The following is a 19637-nucleotide window of genomic DNA, read 5'->3' on the forward strand; positions in this document are numbered from 1 at the left end:
AGGTTTAAATCTCTAGATTTCACCAGAAGTGGATGAATGTAATAGGCATACTCATTTTTCTATTTTGTTGTGTCTCACACCTTGGTGCTAGGCTTGGCCTAAGCCCATAATGCTCCAAATTATGCCAATTGTTTGGTACTGTGCCTGAATGATTCCTAATGCTTGATTACATATATATTTCCATAGAAATCATCAAAATTAAAGTTATCATATATGATTCAAAATCAAAGTATTAGTGTAGCGGTTTTTTAAATATTAAGTGTAATTTAATGCCAAAATGGTGGTCCAAGGCGTGAAAAATATATATCAATTTTACATGTGACAATATGGTTAATTTGATTTGCAAAGCATTAAGCAAATTAATGGGACTGAGCTTTGTGCGCAAATGGGCGTTGGGGTTATAACTTGCATTAGATTTCATTGGATGCTTGAATGTTGTGAGTTATTTTAATCGTGTGGTGCAAGAAAGTGATGATGAGACATGGAAATTGTGATAAAACTCTTGTCGGGAAGCGGATATTTGCATTCACAATTGGTTTGGGAGAATGTAAAACTTCATATTGCACGTGGGGATTGATTAGTAATGGTTAAGGACATTCTGGTGGGAGGTTGCCATTCAATTTTGCTGTTGATGCATAAGTGGCAATGATTCAAACAAAAATACGCTATATGTGCATGTCCAATTGGCTGACCTATTGACAAGAAGAAAATTGAGCGAATTTGTGTCGAACAACAGTTATTTGGTTGCTATTATTATTATTTTTTTGATACATTAATATTTGATTCAGTTTATTTGTTTTATAAATTTTTCTTACCATCTTCAATTCATCTATCTTGTATGGAAATTTGTTATGTGTTGTTTCTGTATTCTTGAGTTTGAACCATATCAATTTGTATGAAGCAGGCATTACGGAATGATGTTATTGTTTTGCTTAGAGTTTGAGATCTAATAAAAGATTAATTGGTATTAACTTCAAGAAGTAATGGACATATCTATATGTTTTAACATCTTTTAAGTAGATTGTTATGTATTTTGTACCGAAGTTTTCATGTTTTTATTTGTATTTTGCTGAAAAATCAAACTAATAGGTAACTGGAGTAATTTGCCTAACCTCTTAATCTTTTTCTTTGTATTTGAAGCTATCTTGGCAATCGTGACCTTTGTGGGAGTCAAATTGCGTTTTATGCAGGAATGAGCTTCCATCACCGGTGGCCAATTCTCAAGCACCATCTTCAGGTAGTTTTTGTGGTTATTTTTTTGTTTTTCTCTTTCCTATTTAATTTAAATCTAGACAGTACTTAAATGTGTGCTGGAATGTCATGGTAATAAAGGGAGTTCACACCATCAGAAAAGGAGAAATGAAACACATAGGATGGAATGTTTTTTAATCTCAACTTTGAAAGGGAAAATGTTGAAACCAATCCCAATTGAAACAAATTCTCTCGCTTTAGTTCTAAATTATATAAGTATGTTCTTCCTCAAAATTGGTGTTAATGCGATGTAAATTATTTAACTATGATGATTGTAAAGGAGCTTGAAAGCATTAGTGTGGATGGTATTGCATAATGTTTTGTGACTATCTCTCTTTAATGAAAAATATTTTATGCAAATGTGTTGTTTATAGTTCGTTTTAGCGGGCAAGAGCAACCCAAATGGCCCCGCCATGTGGACTTACGGGACCCATATTTACACGTAATGAAAAAGGCAAAAAAAACGAGTTTTAAGCCCGGCCCAGCCCGACGTGCAAAATTTTACGTATTATCCCGCCTTTTTTGCGTCTTCCCTCCAGTATTTTTCGTATTATTCCCTCAGAAACTTCTATTATCATAATACAGTAGAAAAGAAGGTTTCAAAAATCGTTTTTTTTTTGGTCTTTTAGGGTTTGAGTCGCTGCATTTATGATGGAGATAGATTTCTCTCTGATAGATTTCTCTCTTAATGAAGAGTTAGAGCGCATGAATGACGAAATCAATGTCAACGCATTTGAAACGGAGGTAAGATTTCTTGCTTACCTGAATCCGTTTTCCGTTTTCCAATTTTTTCTTCGATTGTCGTGAGGTTTTTAGTTAAGTTTATATTATCTGCGGTTATATTGAAGAAATACTCAAGAACCCAAGAATAACTCGAGAAAAAGTAACCTACCAGCGCTTTCAAAAAACAGTGAAATATTATGTGAATCTTCGATTGTTGTGAGGTTGCTTTTTGATTATTCAAGGGTTTAGAGTTTACTTGTCTGCGGGTACATTGAAGAAATACTCAATAACACGAGAATAACCCAACGATAACCTAAGAATAACCCGAGAAAGTAACCTACCAGCTCTCTCAAAAAAAGTGAAATATTCTGTGAATCTTCGATTGTCGTCATGCTATTTTTTCATTATTATGTGGTTAGTTTTTATTTATCTTCGGGTACATTGAAGAAATACTCAATAACCAGAGAATAACCCAACAAGAACATAAGAATAACCTGAGAAAATAATCTATCAGCTCTCTCCAAAAAAGTGAAATATTGTGTGAATATTTGATTGTCGTGAGGTTATTTTTTCATTATTCTGTGGTTAGAGTTTATTTATTTTCGAGCTGAATAACCCGGGAATAACCTAACAATAACCTAAAAATAATCCGAGAAAAAGTAACCTACTAGCTCTTTCAAAAAACTGTGTAATAGCTATAGGGTGTGTTCTTTTTTGAATATCTGACTATCACTATGGTATAATTCAAATTTGTAGTTATTTGGGCCAGAAACAGATTGCAATGATCCAATTTCTCTTAGCTTTCTTAATACTATTGTCCGTAATGAGGAAGAGGCTTACAAACATTATTGTGCTTATGCACATTATGTTGGTTTTACTGTACGCAAGGACCACACAACTTACTGGGCTAAATCCAAGCAAATTAAGTCAAAGAATTATATTTGTAGAAAATCAGGTCATAAAAGAGAATCACAGCTAGCTACTATTGTGAAATACAGAAAAACGGATACAATGACTGACTGTCAAGAAATGGTTCGCTATGTTATTGATCTTGATTGCAACTGGACCATAAAGAAATTTGTTGAAAGTCCTAGCCACCCATTTGTGGAATCCGGTGACACGCACCTTCTACGTTTCAGCTGGAGAATTAGCGAGTTAAATGAAAATTTACTGAGATCAATGACAAATTTTGGGATTAGAGCAGCGGATGCATTTAATTTTCTTGCTACAGAGGTTGGTGGAGTTGAAAATTTGGAGTGAACGAGACAAGATGCATACAACTTCATTCAAAGGGATAAAAGAAGTAAAATTGCACAGGGTAATGCCAACTCTCTCTTACAATTATTCATGGAACGCCAAAATAAAGATAACATGTTTGCATGAGATTTCCAAAGTGATGAGGAGGGAAGAGTTACAATTTTTTTCTGGAGTGATGGGTCTTGCAAACTAGATTATGATTGTTTTGGAGATGTCATTATTTTCGACACTAGCTACCGTTTGAATAAGTATAATTTATCTTGTGCTCCTTTCGTAGGGATTAACCACTATCAGGAAAATGTTCTATTCAGAGTTGGTTTTTTATCTGACGAGACGATAAAATCCTTCAGGTGGTTATTCAAAATCTTCATTCGTATAATGGATGATAAACATCCAATTACAATGTGTACAAATCAGGATCAAGCGATGACAAGAGTCATTGCAGATTGTTTTCCATTCATAAGACATAGATTATGCCAATGACATATTTATTAAAAATTATCGTCGAAAGTTCATTGCGGTGTGACGTACAAGAGCGTTAACAATCTATTTTACAAATGCATGAGCAAGTGTGATTCGGAAGAGGAGTTCGAAGTTACTTGGGCTGGGCTCTAATGATCGAGCACGAGCAAGGAAACTTGCACAATAAGATGTGGCTATATGCATTGTACCGTATAAGACATAACTGATCAACTGTATTAAATAAAGAAATTTTTGGAATGAGAATCTGATCTACGCAAAGAAGTGAGTTCACAAATAATGCCTGTCATTGTGCATCTAAGCCCACTAGTTCCCTCACAGATTGCTTTCTGGGTCTAGAAAATATTATGTAGTCATGGAGAAGGAACGAAAAGGATGAATACTTCAAAAACTTTCAGAATGTTATTACACCGACAGTTAAAACAAGCGCAGTGTTGAGGCAAGCTGCAACGTATTATACCCGGAAGCTCTAATCTATGTTTGAGGAAGAGTTACTTCATGGGCTATGTGGATTGGCTGTCAATTTCTCCGTTGAGAGTCGATACGAATTCTATGTTAGAGGTTTGGATAATCAGGACACGAGTAGAAACTGACTTGTTACATTTGATAAACTTCATTGCGACATCACCTGCAGTTGCAAGAAATTCGAAATGACGGACCTGCTTTGCTCGCACTCTCTACGCGTCCTTAATGCTAACAATATAACAAATATTTCTGAGAAATATTTGTTATTTAGAGGGTCTGCTAAGACAAAGAAAGATATCTATAATAGTTTTGGATACAAACATATGAAAGACTCTCAGACTCAAATGTCTAACACAACTTCCAGAGGAATTCTAATTCGGTCATATGCTCAAAAGTTTGTCTTCCAATTAATTAATAAAGCTCAAGGAAATGAACGCGCCGAGACATATATAATTGAATTATTGAAAACAGGGTCTGAAGGTATTGATGATATATTAGATGGAAAGAATTCTAAACCAAATATATCAAGTGTCAATCCACTTGTCCCTCAGTTTCAGATCCGGGCCTTGTACTAGTGTAATAATTGTCATTTTGCGAACACTTGTGATATCACTTGTACTTTGTCCTGTAACTCAGTGGCTCTGGCGTCCTCATTGGTCTTGTTCTGATTATCATTTCTATTAAAAACATTTTTAGATCTTACTCATGTTCTGCACTTGTCTTGCGAGACTGCCCCTCAATACTTTCTGATTCCTCTTCAAATTTGTTAATATCTATTGGCACAATTTATTATTTAAATGTAATTTATCATGTAATATTGTATTGTACATGCATGATACCTTAAGTCGTATGAGATACCCACCGCAGATTCATCAAACAATGGCTCTGTATAAATCAATTCATATTTGATCTCGTTCTTATTTCTTCTAAAATCCAACATGCTTCTATCATTCTTTTCATCCTATAACAATGGTTTGATACCACTTTTGTTTCACCCCAATTGAGCCACTTTAAGTTTTGACTTAGGTGTGACAGAGGCAGATAATTCGACCAGATTGAATTCTCACCAACACTCGCTTTTTCTAACAGAATCAAGACCCAGTGAGCAATGAACTAATCTAATTAAATTGCCACAAATATACGTGATACATTGCATTTCATAATTCATTTATGCACATATTCGAAAGCGTGAAAAATCATATCATCAAAACATCTGAAGTATACAAACCTACCAAATTCAGTATAAATAAAATACGTTCTCAAAATACAAGTACGAACTCTCAAAATTATAAAGTTCAAAAGCTATAAACTTCAAACCTGGCTACTCGCCTACAATACTTATGGCCTCTACCTGGAAGACAACAATGAAGAATGAGCAACAACATGCTTCGAGAAATAAACATGACTATTTTATGCATGAATGTGCATGCCAATATAAATTGTATATATCTACACACAAGCTATAACAGCTAGCATAGTATAGAGCATGAAAAGAGCGCAGAAAGTATAAAAATCAAGTTGCAGTGTAAACATATATGTTATAAGCGTGAAATCATAAGTATAATAAAAAACACATTCATAAACATGTTCAAGAGCTATTTAACGTATCTAGTCATAGCAATGTCATTTTATAATAATATCACCTATAAATGTATAAGACTCAACTATTTCAATGTACTATTATCATGAGTTGTCATCCTGCCCAAAATATCATATAAACTATCGATAAAGTTGGGCTTCCCCTAACATATTAGTTATCAATAGCCCCCCTACCCACGACTCCCTCCCTAATGTTCTGTCATCGACTAATCACAACGATTTTCCAGAATTTCGTCGCCGTATAAATATCAAGTGTCGAGAATACATTCTTACATAGTGTAATAAAATTATGATAAATTAAATGATTAATTATATTCTTAAAACCTATAACTTTTGAATTTCATATTGCCCAATCCGTTAATAATTAATATGTAGTGCTGTATATGGAATTAATCTATTTTATATGTAGAATTTAATAAAATTTCTTTGATTGAATTCCTAGAGGTGCGAAATTTTGGGGTACATTTAAAATTTGCCGTATTTATTTGATTTCATAACTTTTGGGTGTTACTTTTTGTTTGCTGGAGAGGCTCCGACAACTGTAAAAGCGAGCAGAGGAGGGCCTGCAGGAGACGAGGCCGATGAAAATTTTTTTCAAAGGAACCTAAGTGGACGATAACCAACGAGGCCGACAAGCTTTTTCTATGTAGAAGGGGTTCACAAAATCATTAAGGTCGATAAACTTACATAGATTTGAAGCCCAGTGACATAGTCGAGACCGACAAGCCATTAAATCAAAGCTTTTTGTAGCGTTGTTCGATACTAATAGATGAATGATGCCCTAATCCCGTCAAAACTGTGCCTGAAGCTCTGATACCATGAAGAAAGGTGGAGAAAATATTTTCTCATGTTCTCAATTTTATCAAATTACAAATTTTCCCCTTATTATATGGGAAAGTTTATGTCAAACGTAATTAAGACTATTACAACTTACCAAATACAAAACAAATAATGAAGGACATACAACATAGTAAGAAAAGGAAAAGGGAGAATAAAGTTGAAATAGGAAACTCCCCAAATAGCTCCCATAGATTGAACCTGTGGAGCCCATATGGCCAGTAGTCGGGTCCACCTAATAGGGACAATTCCACACATCTCAGAATATCTCGAATTTAAAGTAATGCAATTTATTAACTTAGCTTTGAATAATGATTTTACTCGGAGTAAAAGTACGAATGTATGTGGAGGAGAAAGCGAATTTTTTATCTAGATAGGGAAAATTTTTGCTACATAACCTAGTTGAAATAATTTTTACTAATTTTAATCCTCAATTATGATGTCTTAGTACAATTTAGAAGTCGTAACTTTGGGTGAATGCCTTTTTCGTTGATGGCGAATAACTTTGGAGGCTTTGGTTTGGATGACATTGCATGTTAGTCGGGACTATCTCGCTTAAAGGAGGGATGAGATGGAACAACTAGCTGTCAATGGGTTATTTAAACAAACAATCTCTCTTGGAAGAAAGAAGAATGGGGTGACGTAGAAAGGTGGGGATTTAGAAATGACCAAGATAGTTTTGCTATGGAAGGAGTTGCCTTGATGATGATCAACTTGATGAATTCGGGAACACAGTAGACAACATATAGCCTTTTAGGTAGCGATTGGAGCTTTAGAATTATACATAATATGAGGATTTTATCGCAATTTCAAAATTTTTTTTTGGAATTGATGGATAAAAAATTTGACTGTCAAATTGATTAGAGTAACTTGAAGAACATTTACTATGGATAAAAAATTTGACTATCAAATTGGTTGGAGTAACTTGGAGTCAAATTGATTGGAGCTTTAGAATTTATTGAAATGACCAAAATGATGGGCTATTATGTTTGTATTTAAATATTAATCCGATTGAATAGTCAATTTCATAGCAACCAGCAAACATCTGTCTTTAAGAGTTGTAGAACTCAACAAAGTTTAGGATTCTATATTCAGGTGATCGTAAAATGTGGAAATCTTGGAGGATTGGCCCCCTTTCCATGGTGTGTCTAGGTCGACCATCCAAAGAGTGATTGATGCAGGGCTCTTTAGGGGGCTAAACTGGTTCAATCAAGAGGGGAGCTTGGCCGCCGACCCAAGAGGATGGGCTAGGGTTGTCGCCCAAGAAAAGGAACCTTCCCCTCCTAGTTATCTATTATATATATATTCGTTATTTTTCTTAATGTTAGTTTTGAGTCTTGAGAGTTTTGTTCAGCTTGCCGTCAGTGATTGTTTTCCCTTCTAGGGTTGTATTCGAGGATAGGAGGTGCTCCGACTGTATCCTGTTTCGAGATGGTGATTAATTCTACATAATCCTTGGTGCATCCCTCCTCCCTCGTTCTGCTCGCTGACTTCTATTCTAAGCATTCACTTCTCTCTGTTTTCCAGCCGCCCACCCACTGAATCTTCACTATTGTTGCCGCATACTCCACTCTCCGCCAACTTTCTACGGCCAACCTTAGCTACCCCGTTTGTTTTTCTGCCATTCTCCCTCCCATCTTCCTTTCGTGCTTCCAACCATCACCTCTCGCATCCAGCTGGACCGTAAACCATACCATCTGCTACAAAACAACTACAACCACATCTACTAGTACCTACGCCCACCAAACCCCACTCTATGCCCATTCAAGCAGCCACCATCTATCCCAACCCCATCTCGCCCTTGTCCGTTGTTTGTCCTACTCAATCCTAGCCGGGTGTTGTATTTTTGTGTTTTCACATCTGTTTTGAGTCCTTAATGTATCTCCATTGTTTTGGAGTAATAAAATCTGCATTCCTATCGGATTCTGGAGTTACTCCGATATCAGTGATGAATGTATTAATGGAGATAATTTTGGAAGTTTCTTGGTTAGATTTTATTCTCTTCCTATTTATACTTGTTTCAGAATTATTTTTATTTTATGTATAGGCTAGATATATTTGATAATATTGTAAATTAGGAGAGCTGGACTTCTCTATATATGTAGCCAATGAGAATTGCTTGAGTAGTCTCTCATGTTTTTTTCTTCATGGTATCAGAGAAAGGAAACAAACCCTAGATCTCTTTCAGCCTGCAATCCCTCCTTTGTTTGCTTCTATTGTTGTTGGAGTCTCTCCAACAATTGTCTAGCAGCAGGAAACCTATTTGTAGCCACCATAATTTCTCCAGCCAATAGGCTCACCTTTGCTCCTTTTCATATCTGTTGGGCTCCTATAGTTGCAGCCCTCCATTGTTACAACAAGGAACATCTTACTCTCTTACTCAGCTGTAAATGTTGATAGAGTTTATGACCAAGTACATAATGAATATGTCAAATTCTACTTTGGAGGTTAGTTTTGAATCTGACATCATAAATTTTGTTCACTAGCACCCATATTCTCTTTTCTTATCACAACTCATAAATTTGATGACCATAATTTTCTTTAATGGTCTCAATCCATATTTATTTACACTCGTGGAAAAGGAAATGAGGAATATCTCACGAGAGATGGCTTAGTTTCTGAGTTTCACTGATCATAATCATCACACATGGAAGATTCAAGATCATATGGTTATCTTGGTTAGTCAACTTAATGACCATTGAAGTATCAGAAAATTTCTTGCTCTACAAAAGAGTTGAAGAAATTTGGGAGTCTGCAAGAGAAAATGATTTTAGCCCTGAGGATACTACAGAGTTGTTTGAGATCGAAATCAAACTATATGATTTTCATTAAGTAGAGCTAAGTGTCACCCAATATTTCAATACGCTGACAAATTATTGACTGCAATTAGATATGTTTGAGATGTGTGTAAATGTTCACATGATGCCATGATGTATAGATCCATCATCGAGAAGAAAAGAACTATCAATTTCCCAGTGGAACTAGTTAAGGACATAATATTTTTGGTTTTCAATTTTTTTGTGTTTTCTATCAGAATAACCATCTACTTCCATATTTTCTCTTCTAGGGTTGTATTCGATGACCAGTGGTGCGCCGACTGTATCTCTTCTGAGGTGGTGATTATCATTGATATTTTCACTCCTCCGCAACCTTCCTTCTACCCCTGCCATTACCTTATTTGATGCAACCACCCAGAAAACAACCTTATTGTTTTTCTGCAGTCGCGTACCACAGGGCTTCCTCCCCAACTTGTTGCAATCCCTCACCGCCACCTTCGAGCACCCAACAACCCCTCTCTTGCCACCTATCCATTGTCCCAGTCTCTCGAGATCCCTTCTGCATCATAGCTTCTATTCTAGCCTTATCGAACCAGTTACCTGCCACCTAATCGTTGTCCCAGCCACAGACAAGCTCCCCGCCATAGTTCACATGCCCCATTCTTCTCTCTGCCACTGACCAACACTCTCCTTCCTCTTCCAGGTCGCACCCACTTACAACTCCCAACCCCTTTCCCTGGTCACTATTCTTGGGATACGCTTTAGTTAAAGTTTGTTTGTGTCTGTTGTTGTATTTCTCTTTTATGAGCATTTGATTATAACCCTATTTGCTTTCTCTTTTGTGCTTTGGATTGACTTTGGTATGGTCTATTGATAAGGTTAAGAGTCAACTGCCATTATTTTGTCATCTTCTTCGTGATATATGAAGTTATATAAGCAGGGTAGTGTATTGTATTTTTTTAAAATAAAATAGTTGTGGATAAAAGTGATTTTTTACTGTGTAAGAATAATTTATTATCCGCTCTCTCTCTCTCTCTCTCTCTCTCTCTCTCTCTTCCATATTATTGAAGTAGCATTTTAACTTAATTTTGTCAAAGTCGTTGCCTTGTCATTGATGGCATTACTGTACCTAAAATAAGGAAGCATTTTTGCAATGGTTTCGTGGTGATGCCCGTTATTAATTTAATTAATAGAAATGATGTAGAATACTCCGTTGATACGTGAAGTCACATAAATTGGCTAATCAATTTTCTGTTATCTTCTTCATGATATATGAAGTTATATAAGCTGGGTAGTGTATTCTATTTTTTTTAATTAAAATAGTTATGGAATAAAGTGATTTTACTGCATATGAATCATTTTTTGTTCTTCCTCTCTCTTCCGCATTATTGAAATAGCTTTTTGACAGAATTTTGTAAAAGTTGTTGCCTTGCCATTGATAGCATTACTGTACCTAGGATAAGGAAGCATTTTCTTGTAATGGTTTCATGGTGATGCCCTGTTATTATTTTACATAATAGAAATGACGTAGAATACTCCGTTGATATGTGAGATCACATATCATAAATTGTCCAGTCAATTTAATTTCTGTAAATGATAATTGATTTGACCACATCTCTTTCCACAGCAAGTATAACCACTTTTGGCTTGGTGTTGATGCTCCATAACTTCAACATTATGTAAATGCGTTTACTTGTTTGTCTAATTCTTGGTCTTTTCTAGTCCTTTTCATACACAGATAATTTGTATGCTGTGTATTTAGTAATTATATTTCAAATTTTATATTCTCTATTTTGACATATTTTTGTTATGTTAGGTCGTTTCTCATGCCATTCATGATGTTAATCTGAGTGTAAAGATTTCTTTAAAATTTAACGATGTTTACTGTGTGATCAAGAGAGTAAGGGGAATTCTATATTTAATTATATACAAGGGGTGATAGATTCCTAATATTTGCTTCACATACTATTTCATCACAAAATAACAATTTTCCTTCAGATATAGAATTATGTCCTGCCACTTTTAACAAAAGTCATACGTATTGTAATCTTACCGCAGGTTTCCAGCAAAACAAGAAAAGTGATTCTACCAAGCTTGTCATTAGCGCAGTAGCAACAGTTGGCGCTTTGTTGTTAGTGGCTCTGATGTGTTTCTGGGGATGCTACCTTTACAAGCAATTTGGCAAAGATGATGCCAGAAATCTAGGAATGGATGTCAGTGGAGGTATTAATTTTATCTTGATACAATTATTCATTTACTTCTTTTTTAAATTTTTAGCAGCCTCTTATAATTTGGACATAAAATAAACTTCTCAATTATGTAATATATTTCAGTGATTTTTTTCAGGTGCAAATGTAGTAATGTTTCATGGGGATTTACCCTACTCATCGAAGGAAATGTTGAAGAAACTTGAAATGCTTACCGATGAAAATATTATAGGTTCCGGTGGATTTGCAACTGTATACAAGCTGGCCATGGATGATGGCAATACTTTTGCGTTGAAAAGGATAATGAAGACAAATGTATCTTTAGACCGTTTATTTGATAGGGAACTTGAAATCTTGGGCAGCATCAAACATCGTTATTTAGTTAATCTACGGGGTTATTGCAATTCACCATCATCAAAGTTGTTGCTATATGATTATTTAGCTGGTGGAAGCTTAGATGAAGCACTACATGGTGTGAGCTGTTATCCTGATTTAATTTCATTTATCCATCACATTACTTATTAGTTTTTTGCTTTCTTGTCTGTTATTAAACATTTAGAAACTTCTATTTTGGAATATATCTCTTTACGTCATGCTAGCTACTTCAATTCAATGTTTAGTCCCAGTTAAATGATGGAACAAATCCTTTGCCTTAGATTTTCAAGGATTTATTTTTTGAGTAGTTGGCATATTCGGAAGACTGAACGTTGATTGTTAACCATATTTTGGTTTATAAAGTAAACATTGAGCTTTCTTATTTGCTTAGATTGATTAGCCAGATTTATCAACCATCCAACTACTTTTCATTTGTTTATTTGTTTTTTCTAATAATTTTTCTTAGATTTTCAAGGATTTATTTTTTGAGTAGTTGGCATATTCGGAAGACTGAACGTTGATTGTCAACCATATTTTGGTTTATAAAGTAAACATTGAGTTTTCTTATTTGCTTAGATTGATTAGCCAGATTTATCAACCATCCAACTACTTTTCATTTGTTTATTTTTTTTTTCTAATAATTTTTCTATAATGTTTTGTGCAAAACATAAAGAATAAAAATAGATTTATCTGGTTGGATCCTAATGAAACATATCTAGCCTTTCCACTTTATAGGCTATAATTCTTCCTTGCTTCTTTTGTCTTGCCTTTTGATGATGACAATACTGTGTTATGTCAGCTCCAGTTGCTTTCTCTGGTTCCCCTCATGAAAAAGTAGCATTTTGCGATCCTTAAAAACTTTTGTTCGCCATCATTGCTGTAGTTATATTCCATTTGAGAAGATAGATATTCTTTTTTAGATTGTTGCTGCCCCAGTTTATGAGTTTCCTTTTATATATGTTATAAGTACCCCTATAAGCCATCATTATTAAGTGGGATAGTGGTATAGTCCATGTAACCCTACATTAGTATAAGTAAAAGAAGGAACCTTTTAGACTCAGCACCATATGTAGAGATCCAACCACATTATTAAGTTCTGTTTAAGCGTTATCATGGAGTACTATCATTAGACCTATTGTTAGCAGAGGATATTATTATGTCTGCTTCCTCCTGGAAAAGATGTATTTGGAGAAGCCCTTAGCTGAATTTAACATTGGTTGAGTGAGCTTTGATAGCTAGTCAATGTGCTATTAACGCTCGTTGTGACTTTTGTGTCACTATTGTTATTGTATGTGATCCTAACATCTGCCACAATCTGAACTCTCATCTATTAAGATATTGTTTGCTTTGATTTGATATATTTTATAATTTGGAACCTTTCAGTGTAACTTCTTTGGAGGTTACCCATCCATATAATTTTCAAACATGAGCATGCTTAACTATCGGGTCTCTTAACGAAACTTTAATTGCTGAAGCTACATCTCGGTTCGTTGCTGCTTCATTAGTATTATTTGAAATTGCACCTCTATTTATTTATCACAACATTGCAGAGCCTTCTCTCAGATTCCTTTTCACAAGTCTATTCTTCTTTTATTTTACTGCTTCTCATACGTGAACTCACTTGTGACAAGAAAGCTAGTCAATTGGGATAGTAGTTGTGCATTTGAGACATGACTTCCTATTTTTTATAAGAGGTGCAATCACTACTATTTTCATTCCTCTGAGACATGCCTTAGAAATCAGTGTATTGGTAGCTGAAGCTATCTTTCCTGAGGAGGATTTATTGATGATTGTGCAGGAGGAAAGACTGCTGTCAGCTTTCTGTTGTCTGGCAGTATGTTAAAAAATGGCTACTCAATAAACGAAAGTGTCCTCAAATTCTTATTGAAGAACCAGTTATTATGTAATGCATGATTCACGATGAGGTTTTATTTAATTTTCAGTTAATTAAAATGAACTTCTCTTAATTATTGTTGCCCATGTTTTTCTAGCTACACTTTATGCCATGGAGGAATTGTTTGTCATAAAATTAGAAACATGTATGCTCTATATGCCTTAACAACTTTGGAAGCTACTATGGATTTGTTATGGATCATCTTTTAGTCTTTCACCAAGTTTTTAAGTTTTTCACCAAGTTTTTAAAATTTAGCTTAGTTAAACTTTACCATCTCTTGGGAATTTTGCTTCTTAGGGTAATATATTGATTTGCTGCAAATTCTCTATTGAATATTAATAAGATTCTGAAATAATAAATTTTCTATTGTTTGACATTTTGTCATCTATGCATTTAACAGAAAGAACGGAGCAATTGGACTGGGATGTTCGCCTTAATATTATATTAGGGGCTGCAAAAGGTCTTGCATACCTGCATCATGATTGTTCACCACGAATCATACATCGTGACATCAAGTCAAGCAACATATTACTTGATGGCAATCTGGAGGCTCGTGTATCAGATTTTGGCCTTGCAAAACTCTTGGAGGATGAAGAGTCTCATATCACTACAATAGTTGCTGGAACTTTTGGTTATCTAGCTCCAGGTGACTTGCAAACTAGATAGTGCCCATTTTTGTAATTTTTTGTTATTTTTTTTAATCCAACAAATCTGTCTTTTCTTTTTTAATTAAAATCATTTTTTTAATGTCCTTATTTGCATAGTGCCTTTATCTGAGTTTTTTTTTTTGGTCTGCAAAACCATATTACATTTTTTTCCTTTAGGACTGTAATTGGTTTTCTTTTGCTACTCAGGCATTCTTGCACTTTTTATTTTATTATTTTTTCTTTATTTTTGATACCTCTGATTTTAATTTTATAATGGTGAGGACTTTTTCTTGTGGTGTATTTTGTATCTTGTTTTTTCTATTATAGTTTTCCTGTTAAAAAGAAACTAGTGGTAAACTATTAGCAATTGAAGTGCTAGTTGCTGCATGATAGTTTTCTATAAATAGTCATGCAAATGAACAGTATCAGGATATTCTTTCAGATGATAACGACAATAGAATAGTCTCACATAAAGATTGTCCGCATTTATTGCTCTATGCAAAGGTTTAATTAGTTCTCTTTGTATGATATTTCAAGTTGCAGGCTTAAGCTCACGTGCTATATATTGGCCTCGTTTTCCTGAGATATCCATATTATCATTTGACGCATTCCATCCTCAACTCGATCTTTAAAAGTATTTTATCTATTTGGGCTGCATTAAATATTTTTGTTGGTGATTAGTTAATAGGATTGACATATTTTCTATGAGATATTTATAACTAGTGAAATAAGCAGCTAGATAAATAATCCAAACTATACTCAAGTTTTGATTTTCTGTTTTTCTTGGAATAATGTTATCTGCAGAATATATGCAGAGTGGTCGGGCCACTGAAAAGACGGATGTGTACAGTTTTGGAGTTTTGGTTCTTGAAATAATAAGTGGCAAACGGCCAACTGATTCATCGTTCATTGAAAAGGGCTTGAACATTGTAGGATGGGTATGCTTTAACTACCATCTTAAATAATCTTACTAAATTTGCCTGGCATTTTTTAATTTATTTTATAGTCATGTTTATATATACGCATTATTTCAAACGTCTCCTTATGGCTTTCTTTCAACCAGAAGCTCCCATAGTTTAGTCAATTTTTCCTGTAACTTTGTACCATGCAATAAATTAATCTACTGAATAGTGAAGGATTTTTTGATGCATGATTAATATTAAGAACTCTATTTTTATGTGCTACACATTAAAGAAGATGAATTAGAGGTTCAGACACAGCAGGCTTGGCTGCCCGCATCCTTCAACTCTTTCAAATCTCTCCAGAACAAACAAGCACCTCAACACACCGAAACATACTTTCTTTTGTAGTTCTTACAAGCAAAGCATACTTTCTTTTGTAGTTCTTATAAGGTGGCTAAAGCCCACCGCATGCCCTTTTCTCTTTCTAAGAATCATCATTACTAACCATTAGAACTTCTTCACTCAAATGTTTAGGACCGTTTCCTTTTTATCTCCTTAAGACTATAAATACTATGCCAACTTTATTGACAGCTTCTCAGATTATATATGGATTTTTCCTATGATTACTAAATCTGAAGTTCTTCATAATTTAACAAAACTATAAAATTTACTTGAAATTCAATTCCAAACAAATAACATAATCCTTTGCATCAACAGAGAATAATATACCAATCTTTATTTCCAAATATTTCTCCAATCTAACGGTATGAAATCCACCAAATCAATTGCCTACTCACACATAAACAAAATGGCATTGCTGAGTAGAAAATTGCCAGATCATCGAAATAATTTGAACCCTCCTACATGAAACAAGCTTGCCACTCAACTTATGGCCAAACATCTAACCACTGCTTACCTTATTAATCGACTACCCTGTAAACCCCGTACCTTAAACTATTCCATAAATTCCCCACATAAACCCCTTTTCAAAATCATTGGTTACACCTGCTCCGACCTCTCCACCAATACAAACTTGCTCCTTGCTCCTTGTTCCACTCATTGCATTATGCTAGGCTATTATGATACTTATATAGGGTAACAATGGCTAGACGCTCTCACCAATAACATTATCATCTCCCGCGATGTCACCTTTAACGAATTACACTTCCCTTTCTCCTCCATATCCAATCAATCATCTGCTACCACCACAACATCCACCTACACTTCTCTTCTCCTTCCCCCAACCACTCATCTAACTTAACTTTTTCCACAAACAACACAAGACTCTTCCACTTTCACATGCTCTCCTTTCTGATTCCCTCAAAACCAAAAGCTTACTCACCAATCAAAATTTTTTTTACCCAATATAACTGAACCAACCCAGCCACCGAAACACCATATGGTCACTCACTCTCAAATCGGCTCTCTCAAACCAAAACACTTCTTCTCCATGCCAGCTTCCACCTCCATCTACCAATCCCACCAATCCCATTTCCTTCTCCCAATTTCAAAAATTTCTCAACGGGAGCCATGTCTTTTGAATTCAAGGCCTTGTAGACAACGTTTTGGGTTGTTTTTGGACTTATAATACAAAGCGACATGTTGACAGTTCCATAGCCAAATACAAAGCTCAACTCGTTGCACAAGGCTATAAACAAGAACCTGACATGCAATACAAAGAAACCTTCAGCTCAGTTGTCAAACTGCCAACTAACATGATTCTTCTCACTATTGCTCTTCACAACAATTTGGACATCGTTTAACTTGACGTTTTAAATTCTTTCTTATATGACCAACTTCAAGATGCTATTTGAGGAAACCTTTAGGTTTTGTGGAAAACTTCCCAATCTTGTTTGCCTCCTCAAAAAGGCTCTTTTTAGCCTCAAACTATCCTCGTGATTATGATTCAACTACTTCGATCATCTCCGTCAATGCGGCTTTCAGTTCAGCAAATTGATCTACAAAAAAATGGTATAACTCTCTACATCCTAATATATGTTTATATTCTTCTAACTTGGAACAACAATACCAAAACACAACACCTTCTTTTCAACCTAGCACAACATTTCAACATGAAGGCTCTCGACAACATATCATAATTCTTGTGGATTCACGTTACTAAATGCCCTCAAAGTGATCTCCTCACACATGCCAAATATGTTGAAACTATCCTATCCAAAGCAAATATGCAATTTTGTAAGTCCACATCCACACCCTTACCACGTCCTGCACCTGACCCCCATACTCTTTTCTCCAACCTCCTACTATCTTGTGAACTAATAGGCTTCCTACAACCCGGAAGCTTGGCATTATTAAGGCGGGAACTGCTGGTCGGACGGAGGAAACATATCTGATAGTTTCATTTCATAATTAAAATGATAACCAAACCACAAAAGAACCATTCTAATTTATAAATTTAAAGTTACAACCAATTCGTACATACTTTTAAATATTTACGACTGACAGAAAATAAAAGCAAATTCACTATACCTATCAGTTTGAGATCCATTATGCCTGTACTCGTACACCTCGGGGTACATCTACTCTACAGCTGATTTTTTGTAGAATGTTAGCAACTATAGATTTGAGTTAAAACTGTATGGTAAGTAAATAATTCTAAATTACAATAATTCTCATTTTGAAATATTTTTTAAAAGTAAAGTAAAAATAAAAGACTGTAAAGTAAAAAAAAAGTAAAAAAGTTAATTTTATTTACTTTCATTTATTTTTGTTATACTTTTTATTATTGGGAGTCACTGTCTAAACGTATACTCTATAGAAATATACGTTTCACATTTTCCAACCCACAATATAGATAGACACCTTTTCCATTTCCATTTCTATTTCCAGTTCCAATTGCATTTTCATTTTCGTGCATGAGTATATTATATTCATTTGTCATTACCAACATTTAAAAAAAATATAGTTTTGAATTTAAATAAAAGCTAAGAAACAATAAATAGACATAATTATTATAAAATAAAATACAATTACTCACATCAGTTGTCGTTTGCTATCATTTTTCTTAGATCAATGTAGTCCTTAGATGAACTTATAATAATAATTTAAATTTAATTAGCTTTTTGTTCAGGCAATATAAACATTTTGAAATTAATTTTAATCAATTAAAATTAATACTTTAAATTAAATTGACATTTGCTTTGTTAATTCTGTGCCTAACTTAATATATTACCTCTGCACTCCACACAAAGAGCTGCATGTGGAGTCCAATGAAAAGCCAACGGAGTAGCTGGGTCACACTGCCAAAAAAATTAAAAAATACTTATTTAGTGTGACCTAACCCGAATCAATGGCCCTAATGTGGACAAAATTTAAAAGATGCATTTTGTCGCACAAACCCAACCGAATATAGCCCACCGAAATGCTGATCCAGACAAAAAGCACATTTATGACATATTTTAGCATTATGTTCTTCGGTTTCCAGTTTTTGGTGGTTTCGAGCGTTCTTTGTCGTTTCGTCTTCAGCGGTTTTCCTTTCTCTTCAACGGAAATAGCTAGGGTTTCCTGGATGGTTTCGTTTCCTCTTCGGCACAATACCTAGTTGTTATAAGTTAGAGCATTGCGTCGTTCAACAGTCCCACAATTCAAAACTTCGGTTTTCCTTTCCTCTTCCTAGCACATAACAATGGAAGATCGCAAGGGAACTGAAGAAACTAACGGTCTGCCAAAGTTTTTGAGGTATTATGATACATTGTTTATTATAAATAAAATGATGATTTATTTCATTGTGTTATGGCTGTGTTATTGTTGTGTTATAATTGTGTCATGGTTATTTGTTGTGGTATAATTGTGTTATAGGTTTGTTATAGATGTATTATGGTTGTGTTATTATTGTGTTATGATTGCGTTATTGTTTTTTATGTTGTTATAATTGTGTTATAAAAGTGTTATTGTGTTATATTTGTTGTGTTATTGTTGTGTTATAGCGTGTTATGTTATGTTATAGTTGTGTTACCAAAGTTGTAAGTATATCCAACACATTTTTTATTATCTTTGCACTGTTGGAGTGAATACCATCAGTAACACGCTATTACCACACCATTACAACACTAACAACATAACAATAACATATCAGTAACTCAAATAACACAGAAATAATACACCAATTCCACAACACCAACAACTCACTAATAATGCACCAATAACACAAATCACGCGCCAAAAATACACAAATAAGACTACACATTGAGTTTAAAAATAAC

The 19637-nt window shown here is 34.6% G+C and overlaps 1 protein-coding gene across 1 annotated transcript in view; it reads left to right on the top strand.

Moving 5' to 3' along the window:
- Nucleotides 1-19637, top strand: part of LOC110038643 (LRR receptor-like serine/threonine-protein kinase FEI 1) — a 63862-nt gene that overhangs the window by 36386 nt on the left and 7839 nt on the right. The window contains 6 exon segments of the mRNA XM_020743532.1: nucleotides 1141-1175; nucleotides 1178-1240; nucleotides 11448-11612; nucleotides 11736-12068; nucleotides 14266-14511; nucleotides 15317-15450. Of these exon segments, the coding sequence (XP_020599191.1) occupies nucleotides 1141-1175; nucleotides 1178-1240; nucleotides 11448-11612; nucleotides 11736-12068; nucleotides 14266-14511; nucleotides 15317-15450 (976 nt within the window).

This window comes from Phalaenopsis equestris, unplaced genomic scaffold, assembly GCF_001263595.1.
Source record: "Phalaenopsis equestris unplaced genomic scaffold, ASM126359v1 Scaffold233391, whole genome shotgun sequence".
Lineage (NCBI taxonomy): Eukaryota > Viridiplantae > Streptophyta > Magnoliopsida > Asparagales > Orchidaceae > Phalaenopsis > Phalaenopsis equestris.